This window comes from Felis catus, chromosome A1 (genome assembly GCF_018350175.1).
Source record: "Felis catus isolate Fca126 chromosome A1, F.catus_Fca126_mat1.0, whole genome shotgun sequence".
Taxonomy (NCBI): domain Eukaryota; kingdom Metazoa; phylum Chordata; class Mammalia; order Carnivora; family Felidae; genus Felis; species Felis catus.
In genome coordinates this window covers 190,043,627-190,064,756 of record NC_058368.1, presented here as the reverse complement: position 1 = coordinate 190,064,756, position 21,130 = coordinate 190,043,627, and the positions used below count along the sequence as shown (strand labels likewise).

Here is a 21,130-nt window from a genome sequence, read left to right as displayed (position 1 = left end):
GCTTCTCCCGCTTCAGGGCATGCTACCTCCTCTAGCTGAAATGTGCCTTCTCTCCTTGTGCTCCTTAGTAACTCCTAACTGGGCCTTCAGATATGGAGTCAGAAGTCACACTCCTACCTGAGTAGGGCAGCTCCTCTCATACTGCAAGTGCTCACAGCACAATGGCATTGGCCCTCCTAAGCCTTTAGCACGGATTGTACTCATACACTTTCACAATTATTTGGTCAGTGTGTGTTTCCTCCAATAGACGATGTGTTCCACAAGGACAGGAACCACATCTATTTTTGCTATCCATCCTATCCCTAGCACCCAACATAGTATCCCACACTCAGTAAATATTTGCTGAATAAGCAGCTGCTCTGAACATAAGCCAAGTGGCTGAGCACACTCCATGATGATGGAGAGGGGCAACTCCCTCCTTTCTGATGGGTCTGGACTGATCTCTTTGAACTATGGTGGTGAGAGTGGCAGAGCCTTTAACTAATTCTTGATTTATTATGAAAGTTACGTGCTGACGTTAAGAACAAAAATCAAACCACAGAGAAGGCTATAAAATCAAATAGTCTTACACACACCCTCAGTCTCCCCTCCACACTTTACTGTTTTGCATATGTTAACGTACATATTTCATCCTTCAGAAAATAGACATGAAACTATCCAGTTCTGCTTTTTGCAGAACAACACACATCTGCCAAAAATGATAGAGCTATGCTGCATGCCCCCGACTCATCTGGAAGATCAGAAGGAAGGAAAGAGCCCATACACAAACAGTTCTGTTCCTTCTTCCTCCTAGCAGCCCTTTCCAGACCTAACGGTACTTCCTACATCTCCTTTCAATTACCTCTTCTTCAGGATACGCAGTACATAATGAGCATTTAGCAAGTGCAAGCTTGTTATTTTAAGCAACCTCAAGGCCCAGGTTCAAGTTCATATATCCAGCTATGTGGTCTCCAGAAGAAATTCAGTGCAGCTGGAGGACCAAGGGTTCCATCTGTAACTCTACTGGGGAGATTATGGGTTTTGGTTAGACCACACTCTCACAGGAAGAACTCCACCCTGACTTGGACACCAACAGTGCCAACCTCAAACTGAGAGAGTCTACATAAATAGTCCCTATTGAAAGCTTACTCTCCACATCTTATTTGTGATGGGGTCTTTGATAGCCATGTGTATGTGGGAGATGCCTATGACTAAGAAGTATTCAGTTGCATTCTCTTTGGCTTTAAGATTTAAAACCAATGCACATTCTTCCCTTCCCACTAGCACTACAAAGACACCTTACCTCTTCCTCCCCACAGTCACATTCTTCCCCATCTTCCAGGTACCCATTCCCACACCTCCGGCCTCCATACAGCGTCCTGGTGTCTGGCATATTGGAGAGACACATCCCACCGCCTGACTGTAGATACCTGTCCAGCTCCTTCCTGTTGCATCTATTGAACACTCTTGGAAAGGGGTGCCTGGCAGAGAATAAGGGTGGAGTTAGTTGGGAATCTGGGCATCAAGCAGCCAGAACAGTGTTAATCCTGCTGCCCATAAGGTTGATTCCACCTAGACTCAGACCCCTATAGTCCCCTACATGCATTCTGTTCCCTCAGAACATCACTGATACATTATCTTACAATTTTTTCTAAGCATTAAGAAATATTAACCACCCCATAATGTTCTTTTTTTTCCCCCTCACTGTGCATGGAGGAGGTATTTGAGAATCAGAAGCAGCGATTTCTGCCCTTTGTAGGAAGGGGTTGAAGTAAATAAAGGGTTATGAATATGTTACAATAGGTCTGAGCCTTAGAGCTGAATAAAATACTAGCCAACTCAAATTTTTCCTAAAGCTGATATTAAACGGAGATTTTCTTGGGATGGAAGACCAAACCAAAAAAGGCCAAGATCATGGGTTAGATTTCTTCATTAGGTCAGTGATCTGATGACCTCTATTCTAAGGATGCAGGGCAACACTCCAAACTCAACCAGCCAGTTCACAAATGGATAGTTTTTATCACAAGATCATGAAAGGTTCTGAGTCCTGCTATTGGAAAAAAAGAATCAGAAGTCATATATTCTCTAGTGGCAGGTCAGTACCGCAATGTGAGTCTAAAGGAAGAGTTATCTAATTCTCCAAACCAATTAAAAGTTAAACAGTGGAGGGTCCCCTTCAGTTGTCAGCTGTGTCACAAGGAATTTGTTGCCAACAGTTTTTAAACTACTTTAGTAGTTTTTAAACTACTTTAGTAGTATATTTGCACATAGTTTAAAAATGAATTAGAGTCATAATTAGTATAACTCTCAACCATATGACTACAAATATGCTTTTTAGATTGAGAAAGGGATAAACTTAACCATGAGCTCTTAGGGATTTGAGCATGACCCATGGAGTTGTATCCTGCATGTCACCATCATCCTTTGTATGTCACAGCTAAGAAGTGATGGACAAACACTGGCAATGAAACTCCAAGAAAACTGCATTTCCTCTTGGAGACACTGGAACACCGTTCTCTAAGAAGCACAAGCAGGCTCTAATGGTTTGGGGTACAGGGAACACAAACTCCCATCATGATGCCTTCCAAAGAGTGACTCAGGTCTTAGAAGAACCCAGTGCTCTCCACTGTATGAGCCCAGATACTAAATATTAAGAGTTGTGACTAAGAGTTGTGGCTGCTACCAGAATTCTCTCTCAAAGGCTTGGGTTAAAAAAATCCTTCACTGTAAAATACAGGGAGACAGAGCTGGCTTGTTCTTCTTCCTCACGGTACATGCAGTCTGTAAATTCCCTGAGGAGTCATTATGTGGGCATGGATGCTCCCCTTCCTTTCTCTTGTTGTGGAGGCTACCTCAGAACTTTCAGTCACCACTGCCCAAATTCCCTTGGGACAGAGGGACTTAAGTTTTGGGGCTGTTCAAAATGGGTCCTCTTCAAAAATTCATGAAGTGAAAAAGACACATGTGGTCGAGCCAATTTTACAGCTAAAGACCCTAAGACAGAAATGAAGTCTGTCTACGGTTTCACCAGCACCAAATCACCTGCTACAGACCTAGTGCTCCTTGCACACATTTACTTTCCTGGTTCTCTTCCAAGTTCTTTGTTGTCAACCGCACTTCTCTCCAAGGCCCCCACAAGAGGTATAACAGAGGCTCTTAGGGCCAACTGGGAGGAACACTTGGGTTGTACCATCCTCACACGCTCTTGCTCTCCTCACCTTGCTGCTTGACTCACCCAGTGGCAGCTGCCATGATGCACCCGCCATCAGCTGCGCTGGCCGAGCAGCAATCCGCAGAATCATGGCTCATGCCGAAGTTGTGGCCCATCTCGTGGGCCATGGTGGCAGCCACGCCAATGGCATTCTCAGAGTGGTCCTGCCCAAGGGGAGAGTTCAGGTCAAGAAGACAGCTCTCCTTACTCCCTATTCCTGTCTTTTCTTAGCCGGGCCTCAAAGCTCTCCACTGATGCCATGATCAGCACAAACAAGCTTGGTTATGAAAGCCTGTGCTTTTAACTGTCATGCTACATCTGTGTATAAATACGGGATGGATAAAGGGGTGGACAAACAGATGGGTGGACAAACTCCCCACAGGTTAGAAGTGAATATTCAAAACAGTCCCACAAAGCCAGAGGGAATTTCAAAAGAAGGCAGTAATTTCCTAACCAGGACTTTGAGACAAGCTCTTGTTTCATAATGATATGCATAAAAACACAAGACCTAGGATAAATAATATTTATCTCTATTATCTTACTATTCTCCAGCCCCTGGTTTGGAACACATGAGGGATCTAGTGACATCACTAGATGTAACATAATCACTTACAGGGTTTTCTTGAGTTTGAAAATTGGGGATAAAGTATAATAAATGAAAATTCAGGGGCACAAGGGTGGCTCAGTTGGTTAAACATCTGACCCTTGATTTCACCTGAGGTTATGATCTCAGGGTTGTGAGATCAAGCCTCATGCAGGCTCTGCTGACAGTGTGGAGCCTGCTTGGGGTTCTCTCTCTCCCTCTGTTCCCTTCCACCACTCACACCCCACTCTCACTCTAATAAAAAATTGACTAAAAAAAATAAGTAAATGAAAATTCATCCTTGGGTACCTCCATCTCTTAGAACTTAATGACTTCATTTTAAACAATTGCCTTACTAGGGGCACCTAGGTGGCTCAGTCAGTTAAGCATCCGACTTTGGCTCAGGTCATGATCTCACAGTTCATGAGTTTGAGTCCCGTGTCAGGCTCTATGCTGACAGCTCAGAGCCTGGAGCCTGCTTCGGATTCTGTGTGTCTCTCTCTCCCCCTCCCCTGCTCATAGTTTGTCTCTCTCTTTCTCTCAAAAATAAATAAAACATTTTAAAAAAATTTTTAAGTAACTGCTCTACTTGATCAACTGTTTTTCCTGAAATAATAAATATAAATTTTTTTTCACAAGATGACCTCCTATCCTATGAGGCAGTTTTCTGCCTTCTGCAGCATCAATATATTGGTTGATCAACTCACCATGTTGACTCCTCCAGACTGGTACACGGAGCACATGGCCATGAGGGGGGCCAGCCCAATGGTGGTGCCATGGAAGGACATACCCCTGGACGAGGGAACAAGAGAAGGCCATTCAGATGGGAGTTGAGAGGGCTGTTCCACTGTGCCCAGGAGCAGGTGGCCATCACGGTTGTTCCTTGGCCCTGCTGACATCTCCAGATCACTCCCAAGGAGAGAGATCCTGGTATTCTAAGCCAACTGGACAACTTCCAGGTCACCACACCTCTCGCTTCCTCTCACCTATTCTCTTACTGCTCCAGAGAAGTGGAAAGAGCAAAAGGTCCTTTCCCACAAATATGCCCAGAGCCCCATTCCCTGGAAGGAAATGGGCAGGTCTTGTAAAGCTGCATCCCATTCCTGCTGCAGAGGAAAAGGTCAGAGGGAGGGGTTGAGGGAAGAGTGGCACAGGTTCTGATGCTGAAGTGACTCATGACCACTTCCGCCAGCTGCCAGGTCCTGTGCCATATCCCCAGCTCTGTGGTATGCACATGGGGGTAGGGTGGGGGGATTGGGCAGCAGCTGTGGGGGCTGATGCTTCATTTCCACATCACTTCGAGCCAAGGAAACAGATGTGTCCCATCAGGAGCCTCACAAAGTGCAGCTGGGTGCAAAGATGAGCTGTTTCTGCCTTTGTTTTGCAATTTGTGATCCTAATCTTCCAACAGCCAGCTACATTCCCCCAGTTCAATACATCCCTCTCTCGGCTGTATCCATCCAGGGCAGGGGAGAAGGGATGAATAAAACACTGGTATTCTCATGCATGCTATAAATATGTAATTTATTTAAAGGTCTACAGAGAAATTCATTATGTGGTACTTTCATATTGTCATGTTTGTCTTCTCATCTAGACCATGATATCTTTGAGAGCCAAGATGGCCTTATTTATTTTGGGGTCACCAGAACTTAGCATAGAATCTGACACATAGGGTGTACTTAATAAATGTCTGCTGTATTGAAGCCAAATTCTTCTTCAGAGAAACAATCTGCAAAAGAATACATAAAATAGGGGCGCCTGGGTGTCTCAGTTGGTTGAGCATCCCACTCTTGGTCTTGGCTCAGGTCATGATCCCATGGTTTGTGGGATCGAGCCCCAACTTGGGCTTTGACCTGACAGCATGAAGCCTGCTTGGGATTCTCTCTCTCCCTCTCTCTACCCCTCCCGCCACTCTCTCTCTCAAAATAAATACACATTAAGCAAAATTAAAGAGGGGTGCCTTGGTGGCTCAGTCAGTTGAGCATCCCATTTCAGCTCAGGTCATGACCTCACTGTTTGTGAGTTCAAGCCCCACATTGGGCTCTCTGCTGTCAGAGCAAAGCCTGCTTTGAATCCTCTGTCTCCCTCTCTCTCTCCTTCTTTCTGTCTCTCTCTTACAATAAATAAATAAACTTAAAAAAATTAAAAATTAAAAATATTATAAGAAAAGAATACATAAAATACATGCAAATTGATATGAAGCCCCACAGGTTATTTTATAAACTTAGACATAGCTCTAAGGAAGTCCTACTGGATTCAAGATCTTTCCCAAAGCAGGACATCAGGCTTCCAAAATTCAGGCAAAACCCAAAAACTTCCTAGGTGAATGTATCATTGTGAATAACCAGAGTCCAGATTTTTGGTAGTTATTTCTCCATTTCTTTTAAAGAGTGAACAAATGTTTAAATGATTGTTGATTCAGAGAGATTTTTTAGGGAACAAAAGGAAAATAGTTTTATTATGTATGTGCCTTTTGTTATAATGGTGTCAGAATACCTTTGGATGCCAACACTAAAAATACCGGATAATCACCCCCTGGGGGACATCAGGTATCACCACGACCCCTGTACAGGTTCTATTCTTTTGGGGATTGAAGATATTCCGACACAACTCCCCCACCCCACCCCAATGTCTCCCTCCCACCAATCGCACAGCTCCTGCACTGTCTGCCACTTGCATGAGTTCAGGCTGTCAGCCCTGGGCCCCTGGGAACAAAGTGTAGGACGACCTAAGGAAGGCTCCCTCCTGCTACTGCTTTGGGAGATTAGTATGCGTACGGAAACAAAGCACCAAGAAGACCACAGTGAGTCCCTTAGAAAGTCTGTTTGAGAGCAGCCAATGAGAGTCCCAAATACACACCCAATCGGTTCTAATGTTCAACTGAATATGTGTAAATCTAATTTTTTTCATCTAGATTGTAAACACTTCTTGGGGTTGTTATGCCTCTCAGGGTTTTAATATTTTGCTGGGTGTGCTGGGGGCAGAGCACAGGTATGAGAAATAAGTAATTATCTGGACCAGAGATGCAAAATGGCCAGTATTCCCAGTACTCAGCACTGGGGGGAGGGGGAGGGCAGACAGCATACACACACACACACACACACACACCGAAGGCAGGGGGTGCAGCCGGGGCTGAGGCAACCTATATGGAAAAGGGCTACTCACGTGATTAACTGTGCATTGTCGTGGTTCTTCTGGGTGAGCAGCTTGCGCCTCCAACTGAGAAATGACCAGAGAGTAGAGTAGGGGTTCTCCGAAACTTCACACATATTCCCATGAGTCCATACTTCCAAGCCCACAAGGGCAATCCGGATGTTCAAGGATCGGTAAAACTGAAAGCACACACAGAAAAGCCACAGCCTCCTCCGTCAGCACCACCTGAGATTTATAAGCCCCTTCCTAGCCTAAGCACTCAGATACCAGATTCCTCTTCTGCACATTCCTCTAAGGACAGGGAGGCAACAGGTGTGGCTATTCACATTTTTTCAGGAGGGATCAGTGAGATTCTGAGCACAATGTGCAACATTCTGGTGGCAGAGCTGGGGTGACTTAGCTTAGAGACAGGACAGGACACAGACTTGCTTTCAAACATGTACAGGGCTTTCACGCACAGATAGGATCAGCGCTGTTTCACTCAATCCTACAGTGGGGCTCATCCAGTAGGTAAAACACATAAGACCCCTTTCATTTTAAAATAGGAAAAAAGCTTTTAAATGAAGTTAGTCATGAGTAAGCTCAGAGCTAAGCTCTGCCATTGTCTGTAAATAAGCACCTATGGTCCAGCTGCCTGGGAGTCATCTCCCCCAATTCCTTACATGGTACTTACCTGTTTTATACGTGTCTAGAAAGTTCTCTCATACCAAATTCCTCTTGTATGCTGAGGTATAATTTAAATACCATCAAATCCACCCATTTGGGGGTATACAGCTCAATATTTTTAGTTTATTTACCAAGAAGTAAAGTGATCACCATAATCCAATTTGAGAGTATTTTCATCATACCAATAAGGCCCCTCATGTCTATTTATAGTAATTTCCCATTTTCACCCTCAGAACCAAACAATCACAAATCTATTTTTTGTCTCTGTAGATCTACCTTTTCTAGACATTTCCTATAAATAGAATTACAGAATATGTGGTCTTTTGTGTCTGCGGCTTCTTTCGCTTAGCATGTTTTTGAGATTCATCCATCTCACGGCCTGTATCAGTTTATCATTCTTTTAAATTACTAAATAGTATTTCGCTGTATGGATATGCCAAATTGTATATGGATTATTGTGTGATGTCTCCCACTCCTTTTGGAAGTGAATGGGTGTAAATGATATACAAGTAGAGAGAGAACGCTTATTCTCAAAAGTTTCCTTTCCCATCACTGGAGGTGTTCAGGCTTTGTCAACAATACCACAAACATGTTGCCAGCATTGGTCCACAAAGGTCCAGATAACCTTCAGAGTTCTGACCAACCCAGAGAGCCTAAGAGTCTATAAATGACACCTGACTCTCAGGATCCTTCAGATTAGAGCTACACCTTACCTTTGTGACACAGTGTCTTTCATCTCACGTACGTAAACAGGAAGAGGGTTTTCTTTAAAGCTAAGCACTACTGGAAGGCGTATGTTCAAGGGATTCTTTGGCCTACCCTAGAGATCACTTGAGGCAGTAACTTTGAAAAAAAAAACAACAACGCATGTAAACCCGGATCACATGAACAGAAGATACTATCTTAATCCAAAACCCGCGGGGGCTGCAGCAACTAAAAACAATCCTAACACCAATGTTTATCAAGCACATTCTATGTACCAAGCACAGAAGCTTAGAAAAAGTCAGTAACTTGCCCAAAGTCTCAGAGGGAGGACTGTGGAGGCAGGATTAAGGCCCAGGTTATCAGATCAGGTCTCAGAGTCACTCAAGACCCTCACTGGTTAAGTGCTGGCATATTAACACATCCAGAGAATCATCTTGCTCCCGGCTGGAAGTTGTGCTGTAAGATGGGCTCCAGATTCAGTGAAATATCAGTAGATTTCAAAGGAAATTTTGATTTTCCAGTTTTGTGCCAGGTCGATCATTACAGAAAACAAAGGGTTTGGATTCCAATTTGAACTTGCTTTGTGAGGGAGCTTTTAAGGACTTAAACTTGGCTTTTTCACAGTTAAGGAAAAAACATTTTGGACTGGGTTCATGATTCAGCAAATTAGTGTGATTCATTCCAGTTTTAGTTCAACAACAGTTCAGTTCAAGTAGCTGGGTCAGCAAGCCTCAGAGAAGTGGGTTTGCCTTCCCTCACCCCAGTTGGAGTGACTAAAGTCAGCTGCTGAGGAGAAAACCAAGAGTGCTCGACAGAAGGGACCAGCTAGCAAGGCTAGGGGCTTTGAGTAAGGGCTGGGGCTTGGTGTCCCCTCTTTTCCACTTTTCATCTGCACTCCTGGTTCTACCACCCAGACCAGCTGGAGAGTCCACGAAGGGGAGACCCAGCCAGGCCTCCCACCTGCTGAGTCTCCAGAACAATAGATGTCACGTGAGTGATGGCAGGATCTGCCTCCTTGGTATCCCCCCCAGGAAACAAGCTTTTCTTGTTTTCCCAGATGTTGAGTGTTTGGGATGTAGAATCATTTGAATGTTATTGTTGAGTGAATTAAGAGCTAGAAAGAGGACTGAACTGTGTCCCTGGAGTCCTTCCTTCCAGGAAATGCTGATGTTTGACTTTCACCTGTCACTGACCAGTGTTTTTGGAGCCATCTAGGCCAAAACAAAAACACAGACCCCAGACCCTCTCACCTGATGACTTCAGAACACTAGCAAATTTGCTTGAAAATCCATAAAAAAAATTTAAGTTATCTTCTTTATCTATTAGTGGCCAAAAAAATAATAATAATTTCCCCTGTAGACTTGGGATCCATGAATCCCTAACAGGCCCAGAATTAAGCTTCAGAAGTGCTATGAGTGCCCTGAAACCATACAATAAATGTTTTCAGATTCTCGAGAGACCTGTGACCCCAAACATATTAAAATCTACTTTTAAAAATTATTTACTACTAGCCTATCAAGAGGTTTACCTTTTCCACTGCAGTTTGTAGTTTCACATAAAGTATTTCCAAGTCCCCGACCAGCCTGCTCTAGGAAAATTCAAGAATTTGGGTATTTCCTAAGGACATGTTTAAAAGGGCCTGATCAAGGAAAGTTAACCATTCACAAAGACTTTCTAAGAGACAAATAATTTTAGAATCATTTTACAGATGGAGACTATACAGATTGCCCAAAACAACCCACTCAACTTTTAAGGCCCTGTACTTTTCCCATGCTGACCTACCTCAATTCTCCCCTAAGTCAGAAAATTTCTGGGCTTTATACCTGGAAGGAACCTCAGAGAACCTTAAAGCAGTCTTTTTTTTTTTTTTTTTTTTTTTTTGAACCTTAAAGCATTCTTAAACTAGGTTACCCAGCAACCATTGCAGGGGTGAGGGGAAGAAGCAAGAGGACATCACTTCAGATCCTCACCCTTGCTTTGGTTTAGAGCAGTCTGTTTTCGTCTGATTTTTATATTAGACATCGTCCTAAGATTTCATTTAAAAGAAGGATTCCAGCAGAAAAACAAAAATAATTGCAGGCCATTGGTTTAAGCCATGCCCTCTACTTTGTAAATTAAAAACAGAACAAAACAAAACTGCAAACCAAAGAAGGTAAGTTACCTGGCTAAGGTCACGTAGTTGAGGGCTTTGTCATGACCACCCTGAGCCTCTATACCATTGCTATTGCCTCTCAGAAACTGGCTGGGTGACCAATCCACGAGGCAGCTCAGGGGCCGTGTGATCTCCTACCCTGCAGCACCTCTAAGGTGCTGGCACCTTTCCCACAAAGTACACACCTGGTCTCACCTTATCAACGTAATTGGCGATCTCCATGAGCTTGTGTTTGGTGGCATCCTGGTCTCGGCGATTCTTCTGAAACTAAATGGAATAAGCAGAGCTAGGTGAGACCCCAGGACCCCTTCCTGTGCCCCATTTCTTGTCTTTCAATTAGCTTTTATTTTCTCCAGTCTTCTATGAGCAGTTATTTTTATATAACTTCCTCCTCCCTGCCCCTACATACAGTTTCAGCTCAGGGATGGTAGAACCTGGGTCACATTCATCTTGGTATCCCCAACTATCAGTTCAGTGCCAGGCACACAGTAGGCATGTAATAGTTGTGTAGTGAACTGAATTATCTTCCTCCAGCCCTTGAAATCAAATCTGTTCTTCTGTCCTCCAAATTAACAGGTCTCCTGCAAACTCTCACTGGGGCTTAGAAGTGGGACCAATCTGATCCTTGCTTTGGTCATCACCCCAACATGAAGCCATCATCACAGGGATCTCATGAGGACTCCCTACATGTGATCAATCAACACTGATCAAATAGCTGCTGAATGTCTTTGATGACAAGGCATTGTGTTTGGGACGAGGTAGGACACAGTGTGTGAGATCCTGGTACTGGTCTAGAGGACCTTAAATTAAAACAGAAAGAGAGCCAGAAATAACAACAATGGCAGATTCTGTATTTAAGGAGTACACAATTAAAATGGGCACATAAATACCGCATGAGGCCACGTGAACGACACACATGGGTGCTGGCAACCAGGACTATAAGCCCTTGGAAAACAGGCTTCATCTGGCATGCCACTCAGACTGATGGCAGTGCCTTTCTACAAAAATTCTGAGACTGCATGGGGTTCAGTAGGAAAGAGTGCTGTGCTCGATTATAAATGTCTGCCATGGGTACCAGGAGGGAGACATTTCAGTGTGTAGCCTCACATTTATCATTCCTGCCTGAATGGGATAGATCTCTTTCAGCTGCAATGATGAAGGAAAGCTTCACAATGTAAAGATAAAATTTGCGACAATTGCAACCTAAATTTGCAAATTATGGGCATGTCCTGTACACTGCTATTGTTGTATAAAAACCTATGTGATTTATCTTATATACACACTTATATACGTTACTTCAATTCCAACCCTTCACATCCTTCCTCCACCCCATCCTGCAAAAATATCCAAGCAAAAAACACAAAGAACAGACAAATAAAACACTCTGGGGTATTTGTTGGCACGGGCGTGTGTCCCAGCCATGATACAGGGGAGAAACCCACCATTTCTTATTCTCCCACTGCTTTTGGACTTTCCTGGGCTTCCTTAGGACTGTTACTCATCAGAACAGTCAATCATCTCACCTCACCGTTGCCTTCTACAGAGATAAATTTAATGCAAAGCCCCATGACTTGGACCTATGACTTGTGAATCCTGAAGTTTCTCTTTATGGAGTCTTCCCATTTCTAAATTGGTCTTCCTGCAGAGAAAGTGTTGTAGCATTTACCGAATATTTATTAGAACATCAGATTCCATTGTTTTTCACATATATTAATATTCAAATATATTAATCCTATCTTCAAACAGCTGCCTGATGTTACCACGGTAGTTTAAGTAATGTACCATGTTGTCTAAGAGTCTCAAGCAGGAGTAGCAAACTTTTTGCAAATGGCCAGATTGTAAATATTTGAGGCTTTGCAAGACACATTGTGTCATCTCAACTACTCCACTGTGCCACTGCAGTTCAAAAGCAGCCATGGACAATACACACAGCAGGGAGCATTTGCTCCAGTAGAACTCTATTTACAAAAATATGTGGTGGGCTGGTTTTGGCAATAGGCTATAATTTGCGGACCCCTGATCTAAAGAAAGAAATATCGCAATACTTTCTAGGGTGACACAGGAAGTAAAACAGGGTCATCACCTGGCCTTTCCCAACTACCCCACATTCTGACCAGAATATGAAAGCACTTTGCATGCCTGTTTTTACAACTATCCTGCATCATCTTGCAACATCCTATCTTGCACTTTCCCCGCCTAGATTTCCCATTTCACTTGAGGACTGAATAAACAGAGAACCACCCCAGGCCCTCCCACCTAGGCCCAGGGAGTGAGCAGCTGCCTGGTCATTTTTACTGCAACAACTCTCTCTCTGCGGCTCTGCTCCCTGCACTGAGTTCAGAGCCCAGAGAAGGAGCCTGGCCTGTCTCAGCATCAGGTTGTAAATCACAGATAAGGCAGCCCTGCCCTGCCTTGTCTTCCCAACCTCTCAGATTAATTAATTGTCAGGGATACATTTCTGCCTGCAGAGGGTGAGAGATCACTTGAAAAGGGAGTCAGGAAGGAGTGGTGTGGGGAGGCGGGGGGTTTGTGAGCCTGTGAACCCAGCCTGGCTGATTACGTCCCACTCCAGTGAATCATTCAAAGCCTAGGACGCTGAGAAATGAGCATATTCCCGATCCACAGGCTGCACGAATCACCGCCTATCATCAATGCCTATGAGACTGGTGCTGGAGGCTCTCTACTCTGGAACAGGAAGATGGCTCTAGACCACACCCCAGTCCTAGATGCACCTTGGGAGCCACTTTTCCTCTTGGGGGTTTGCTGTGACCCTGAAGGTCAGGAGACTAAAGGTGCCCACCCAATACCTACCCCACCCCCACTTCTTCAGCTTCCAGAGTTTTGCACCTAGTAGGTTTTAGAACCCTGAAGCAAGATTCCACTGTGGCGAGTGCAGGGCCAGAGGGGAGGATCACCCCACCTTTACATTCGAGCAGCAGGGTACCAGGAGCTTTCATCTGAACAAAAGATTCTGTGGCTAAAAAAAAAAAAACTTTCAAGACCACTGTATTAGATGATCTCAGATCATCTAATAAAAGCTTAAATGGAAACATGTCCTGGAGTCAGGAACTCAGCTCTTTTCCAGCGGCCCTCTCACTATAAGGCAGTCCTGCTGGGCAGGGGCCAGCATCTGTTACCTCTCCCCATGACGGCGGAGCCTCAGTTTTTAAACCAGCTTTAGATTTTTCTCCCCACACTGCTCTCCTACCCTACACATACACCAGTCTTTGGAAAGGAAAACAAAAAGAAAAGAAAAAAGAAAAAAAAAAAAAAAGGAAAGGCTGCTGGAGAAACCAATACTGACATCAGTTACAAAGCTAAATTCTTCTCAAAGCAGAACATGATGTCCCCTTGGCCTGGAATGCCCTTCACCTCCACTTGTCTGCCCCGTTAACAACTCCTTGTCCTTTAAGGCAGGGCAAGGCCACCTGCTCCTGCCACTAATGCTCTTGAAGGCGGCTCTTCAGGCCTGAAGCCTAGTGTTCTTCCCATAACCTGCACGGCTCCACAATCTGTGCTCTGGGATTATGGACTAGGTAAAGCCACCTTGGGATGAGTTCTTTCCGGGGAGCTGGTAACTGCACCATCTGGATGGGGAATGAGACAGACAGAGCTCTGGGGGATCCCCGGGCAAGGCGGCAGTGTTAGAACATGGGGAGTACTCAGCTCGCCGTGCCTTTCCATACCCAGATGGCTTAGCTGTGGGTGAGTCACTACATGAACTGAGAACTGGGGGTGAAATATGACGAATTTAGGCAAATATGGGTTCTAAAACCTGAACCCATTCTTCAGGTGTCAGCTTCAACATCACCACGTGGGAGCTTACCCCAATTCCCAAACCATGGGGCACTTCTCATTATCTTGGCTCTGATCCTCTATAAAGACCGATCCTGGCAGTTACCACACTTGAAACTATAGAGTTCTTGTGCTCCTACCATAAACTCTGATGTCAGGGGCAGGTCTGTCTTAATCTCCTGGGGCCAAGCACTGTGCTTGACATATAAGAGAAAATCATGATATCGCTGATGAACAAATGAAATGAAAGAGTGAGAGAGACAAGTGTTCACCAAATCTTAGAAGCCAAGGCCCATGAAAACCTGGCGTGATTTGAGAAATATAGAATTAGGCAGACAGCTTTTCCTTAGGTCAGCAGTTCTCAAACTTGCCTGTGTACAGAGTCACCCAGAGGGCTTGTTAAAACATTGGATTCCTGGACCCCGGTCCCATAGATTAGGACTCAGCAGGTCTGGGGTGGGGCCCAAGAATTAGCACCTCACAAGTTCCCAGGTGCCGCTGATGCTTTGGGAACCATGGTTCTCATTTGGCACGAACACGATTACAAAAATGGACCCACACATGGGCTGGAAAATTATATTCAATCAGATGATTGCAAATACACTTTTTGTCTTTGCAAAAAAAAAAAAAATTTTTTTTAATTTCTATAGAGAATTTATGGACTCCCTAAGATTAAGCACCAAAACCTAAAGATATTCAGACTCAGTTTAAAAAATGTTCATCTAAATAACACTAGTTGCCTGATTTTCTATCTGATTAATGTATGGAGCCAGAAGAGATTTTTCCTTTTTCCCCCCAGCCCCCCAACTGTTCAAAATAGCAAAAACAGCCCTTGGTCAGATTTAAGGCCAAAATCACATGACAAACTGGGGAAAGATCAACGTTTCAGCATTTCCCCCAAAGTGGTTTGAAGCCTGGAATGGAAGCTATCAAAAGAGTGCTTTTCTGTAAAAAAACAAAACCAAAACCAAAAACCCTGTCTCCCTCTTACCTCTGCATAATCAGCCACAAGGTAAAGTTCCACGTACTTCATGGAGTGTAAATCTTCCCTTTTCATCTAAGAAAGAGATAAATGCAGATCAGAGCTGTAGAAATGATGAACGTTTCCTCATTTTGAAAAACTACTAAGATATTGAGGAGGGCACCTTTTGGGATGAGCACTGGGTGTTGTATGGAAACCAATTTGACAATAAATTTCATATATTGAAAAAAAAAAAAACTACTAAGAAATAGTGCTAGTTGATAAGCAGTGCTGGTTACTAACTTTACACCCGGCACTAGAGCCATTCTGGCTGCAGTCGCCATTACTCTCACTACACCTTCTGCCTGCCATCTTGGTTATCATTGGGGCTGCTCTGAGACTATCAGTCCAGTCCTTTATATTCAAAAAGTAATGAGCTGGGCTTGCTAGTGCATAGGCCAACATACTGTGAGGGAACATGCTGAAACTCAAGTTCCCAAAAAGCATTTAAACCACATAGCTCTATTTTCAGTATACATAAATACAAGCATTTTGTGCATATGGTTAAGTGGCTATTCCAAAAAGGGAGGCATAAATTCTTTTCTCACATTTTAAAGTTTCTGAAGTCGGCATCTCAGGGTATTTTAAATGTCATAGTGTTTTTCCCATCCAATTTATCCCATCCCATACAAGAGTATCTCACAGCAGTGAACAAGATAATAACTTAGACTATAAAAAAAAGGTAATTTCCTCCTTCTTGGCCATCTCTTTTAATTTAGAAATACCCCTGGATCCAAAGTAAGGATCCTCAGAGGGGACAAGCCTACCCCCAGGTTGACTCTTGCACTGAGACTCACCCTGCGAGGTCTTTTCTTGGTCTGGTTCGTAAACTCAAGGACCCAGTCCCTGGTGGTGGACTTGTAGTGTTCAAACCCACAGTTCCCCAGGGGCAGCTTGAGATGTTCAGATCTGTAAATGAGGTGGTGGCCCTCACTGCCAGGAAGGGGCTCGATGATGTAGCTGAGGTTACTTCTCACCATAATCAGTCCTCTGTCAATGGGAGAAACAGAATCTCTGGTCAAAGATTATGGTCCTGGAAAAGTCTCTTGCTCAGGCCTCAGTTTCCCCATATGCGAAATGACATGTTGGTTTTGATCGTTGGTTTTTAACCTTATTATGGGTCATGCATAATGCCTTCTGGTGAGAATCTGATGCAAACTTAGACTTCCTCTCCAGAGAAATGCACATGCATATGAAAGGTGGCACACAATTTCAGGTTTTAAAAGCTTATTATGAAAAAGCTCAAAGATTCCAAAAAGGCTCACCTGGGACAGTTAATAATAGAAAGGATGGTGATGGTGAGACCAGGATTCCCAAAAGCCTCCCAAACTCAAACATGGCATATGACAAATCAAAAGTCAAAACTTTATAGACTCAGAAAAAAATGGTATGGTGACCGGAAAGGAAACACTGGTCTAGGGGTGAGGAGGCCCAAGTTCTGGTCTCAGCACCAACATTAAGCTGTCAGATGGACTTCAACAAACCTCTTAAAAAAATAAAATCACTCCAAGCCTCAGTTTCCCCATGTATAAATGCAAATAATTTAATAATTTAACAGGACTCCAGATGATTAAATGGATTAAATTTTTGTGTACAGAAACCAAAGCTAGAGGCATTACCGATGGCATTCCTACTAGCCACAACAAGGCCTCTCTTTAGTGAAGTGATGTCCACAACCAAGGACATGTGATTACTCTTTTCTCTTGGTTAGAGAAACAATGATTGAACTCAGAATAAGGACATGTGTTCATTCATTATATTCTTTCACTCAATGAATCCTTAATCTGTACTAGATGTGATTTGGATATAATCCCTGTCCTTGAGTAATTCACAGCTCACTGGAGGGCAGTCATTCATTCCACAAGTATTTCCTGAGCTCCTGCTATGTGCCAGGCATCAGACTAGTTGATGAGGATGGAAAAGTGAACGAGACAGACAAAGTGCTTGCCCCCACGGAGCTTAGATTCTGAACATGGGAATAAATCACTAGAGTATATAACAGAGAGCGCAAAAAGATTTCATCGCTCCTAACACTGATGGATTAGACACAGCTGCCTGGGAGTGCTACGTCAATGAGGCTTCTGAGAGCTTTATCTCCACAAGGGGAGAAAGAGTGCCATGACTTATTATCAATCACTATCACAAATAATCAATGGAAGGGTGAGTAGAGGTCCACATAGCAGGTATTTGCCATCCTTGATGCAGTGAGATGAATACTATAGCAAGAGAATGCACTCCGTCAGGACTCTGGGGGAGGAAGGAGCTCAGCAAGAGGTCCTGAGGCATCAGCAGCATTTCATGAGCTCCAAAACCTCAGGTCCTCCTCTCTCCAGAATGTTCAAAAGCTAAAGTATCTCCAAGTCAGTCTTTGCCACTCCAAACTGGCAGGACCTCTCTCTGGCTGTCCTGGCTTCCACCTCCGCCTCCACCCCATCAAAGCCCTGCCCAGGTTTTGCCCTTTGGGAAGAGCCCGTGATGCTTGTGGGAGAGATAGAGCCAGCCTCTGATCAGCAGCAGCCTTCCTGGAATCCATCCCTGGCTGACCTCACTCCGGTGCCAGGGAGCCTGATGACTTCCCGTCGGCCTCACCCAGGCTGACGCAGCAATCCTGGACCAGCCCCACAGCAGGACACCCAAGGTGCCCCCTGAACAGCTGGGGGTGGGAGTGGGGTGAAGAGCAAGGGTCACATCCGCTCTTGAGTCCAGACAGGAAAGGGCAGAGGGCAGAGCCACTGCGGGCATCCTGTTCCCAAGCTTTCTTCTCATCTCAACTGACCAAGGCCCCTCCCGTCACCTCAGTTTCTCCCAATGGCTCCAAACATTGGAAACAGAGGGCTTGACCGCAAATCTGATGATGGTTTTGTGTGCATCAGTTTGTGGCTATGAAGATAATACCCAGTGAGTGGAAAGTTCCACACAGGAACCAGTGAAAGTTCCAGTGTAGTTGACCAGGCATCATTTGAACAAGCCTCTGGGCCAAATAGAACAGAGATCAAGTCAAAGATTGGTGCATGGTGAATAATAATAATCATGGTGGCTATATAGAGGCTTTGCTATAGTCCAGGCACTGTGCTGAGTATTTTATTATTCACACCAACATTTCTGATCTTTACAAATGTTATCCCTGTTGTACAAATAAGAAACTAAGGCTAGGTGAGGATAATAAACCGACCCAAAGTCACACAGAGAGTAAGAACCTAAGCAGTCTGGTTCCCACAACCTTAACCATAATCTCACACTGCCTCTGTCACAACAGCCCTGTAGAGTGGATCAGAAAGATATTCCCAGTTAAGTAACAGGCACCAGAAACTCTCCCTGAGGTGTGCTTGGCCTGTCTGAAGTAAGATATCAGTCTGCTGGCAGATAAGAAGACAAAGGAGGCATTTAGTCTAGTTTTCATTTTTAGATGCCATTTTTTGAGAGTTAACCATATGCCAGGCATTGTGCATACAATCATCATTTTCATTTCATCAGTGTTATAAGGTACCATCATGAGTCCCATTTTATAGATGAGGAAACTGAGTCCCAGGGAAGTTAGATAGCCAGGTCTGGCAGACTCTGGACCCCATGCCCTTAACCTCTATGCCGTCTGCCTCCATCGTCTGCCTCCATCAGCAAGTTCCAAACCTATGGGTCAGAGACCTCAAGGATCAGAGCTCTCAGAGCTATCTATTAGAATATTCTACAGAGTGTATTAAAAATACAGATGGAGGAGACTCAGATTCTGTAGGCCAGAGCTTCTGCACTGTAAACAAGTCCCCCGGTAATTCCCTGTGCAGTTACACTCAGGAAGTTTGGCCCGCAGCCCAGGCTTGGGGGCAGGAGCCTGTCTTTTCACAAAGCCCCAGGCGATTCTGCTTCAGGGAGTGAGCAGATTACACTTTGAGAAACACAGGCTCAGAAGGACACCAAAGGTCCTTGCAGCAGTAAGACTCCTGGCCACTTCCCTCCCCTTCTCCCTACTGTGTTCCTTGGTAACTCACCCCGTGGCACGGTTGCAATCCTCCCAGACTGCCTGGTTTGGAGGAGAAGCTGGCACAAGCCCGAGCACTTTATAGTGAGCACCAGCTTTGAAGATGGTGGGGGAGGGGGGTTCTGAGACTCTAGTTTCTGGGGCCTCCCCTATCACCACCCCCAAATCCTGCTAGCTACTCTCCCCTGAGCACCTATGGGTCATTTATCTTTCCAGGAGCCTCAGTTGATCTAATTTGCTAAATGTAAGCACTGGCAGAGCTTAGCCAGAGGGCACGGGAGGCGGGCCCAGGAGGCCGGGTGGCTGGGACCTCACACACTATCCTCCATTCCATTCTCCAGCCTATTTCTCATTGTTAGGAGCTTGATATAAATGAAATTATACAGAGGAACCAGGCAAGGCAGGACAGGCAGGCAGCAGCGAACGATTCATGTTTAACTCCTGAACAACCACAGGACTTACCCAAATGCACCCTTGAAGGAACCAGGCACAAACTGCTTCCTGGGAACGTGTCCATTCGGAGCCTAACCCAAGGGGACACATCCCACGTCCTTACATCCAGAGCTGCTCTAAGAGGTAACCACCCTGTTACCCTGCTTTCCCTTTTCCCTCCCCAGTCTCCATCCAAGGAGAAAAAGTTACTGGGAACATCAAAGGCAGCACAGTAGGCAGAAGGCATATAGGTGACATGCGCCCTCCGGGATAGGGTGTCAAGGCACAAGTGGAGAGTGTGGGCTCAGGAGGGAGACACATCTGGATTTGAATTCTGGCTCTGCTGTCTACTAGCATTATGCTAAGTCAATAATGCTGGCTGGCTCACACTGTGGCTGGGATAATTGACTGAACGAATAGGCAGCCATTCGGTAGCCCTTCAACACAGGTATATTGAACCTACTATGTGCCAGGAGCTGTTTTAGGTGCTGGGGATGCAACATGATCAGAGAGTCCCTGCTCTCAAGGAGCTTGCACTCATCACCTAATGCAAATCCATGAATGATGTCATGATTATTCCCATTTTATAAGCGAGAAAACTGACACTAGAGAATTAAAGTGAGTTGTCAGGTTTTTTTAAATTTTTTTAATGTTTATTTATTTTTGAGAGAGAGAGATCAAGAGAGAAAGATAGTGGGGGAAGGGCAGACAGAGAGGGAGACAGAGGATCTGAAGCAGGCTCCGTGCTGACAGCAGAGACCCCAATGCAGAGCTTGAACTCACAAACCGTGAGATCATGACCTTTGCCGAAGTTGGACACTTAACTGACTGAGTCACCCAGCTGCCCTGAGTTGTCAGGTTTTAAAACAGGAATGGCTTGAGTCCCGAATCTACACCTGTCATGACTGAACGGTACTGCCCTGTGAAGACTTACTCTGTGCCTGATACACAGGTAGCATTTATTGTCTGTTCTTCAGAAGGAAGGCCAGATATTCAAAAGGGAAAGGCCATGCCACTCCTTGGCAAAGCGAAGACAAGGATGGACTGCCATGTACTTATGAGCCACCTCCTCCTGCCCCAGGTGCCCAGCTCCCTGAGACTGTCCACTGTCTCTGCAACACAGAACTTCCAACACGGAAGAGCCCTTTGCGTGATCTGATCTACCTTCCTTTTTCAGATGAGAGGAACCAAAGCCCAGAGAAGAAGGAACTGGTCAAGGTCAGTAGCTAGAGCCAGGGGGAAGAGCCCAGTCTTGTGATCAACAGGCTCCTCACTCCCCAGTGGGATCCTGACACCAGCCCCCACCCCCACCGCCCACCCGCAGCCCTTGCACCATGAGCAACGTCTGCAAAACTGAGTAAGGCCCATGGGAGGTGCCAGCCCAGCCAAGGTAAAGCCAAGGAGAAAATGATTTGGGGAGGGGAAAGCTTGAGATCACACAGCCAGGAGGCGTGGAGCTA

At 44.9% G+C, this 21,130-nt stretch overlaps 1 protein-coding gene across 1 annotated transcript in view; it reads right to left on the bottom strand.

The window, feature by feature from the left end:
- The window catches only part of ADAM19 (ADAM metallopeptidase domain 19), an 80,718-nt gene that overhangs the window by 17,237 nt on the left and 42,351 nt on the right, over positions 1 to 21,130 (bottom strand). The window contains exons 6-12 of the mRNA XM_011286766.3: positions 16,063 to 16,255; positions 15,236 to 15,301; positions 10,645 to 10,716; positions 6,939 to 7,105; positions 4,481 to 4,565; positions 3,215 to 3,354; positions 1,283 to 1,460 (exon numbers count right to left, since the gene is read on the bottom strand). Coding sequence (XP_011285068.2) covers positions 1,283 to 1,460; positions 3,215 to 3,354; positions 4,481 to 4,565; positions 6,939 to 7,105; positions 10,645 to 10,716; positions 15,236 to 15,301; positions 16,063 to 16,255 — 901 coding nt within the window. The remainder of the gene's footprint in view (positions 1 to 1,282; positions 1,461 to 3,214; positions 3,355 to 4,480; positions 4,566 to 6,938; positions 7,106 to 10,644; positions 10,717 to 15,235; positions 15,302 to 16,062; positions 16,256 to 21,130) is intronic.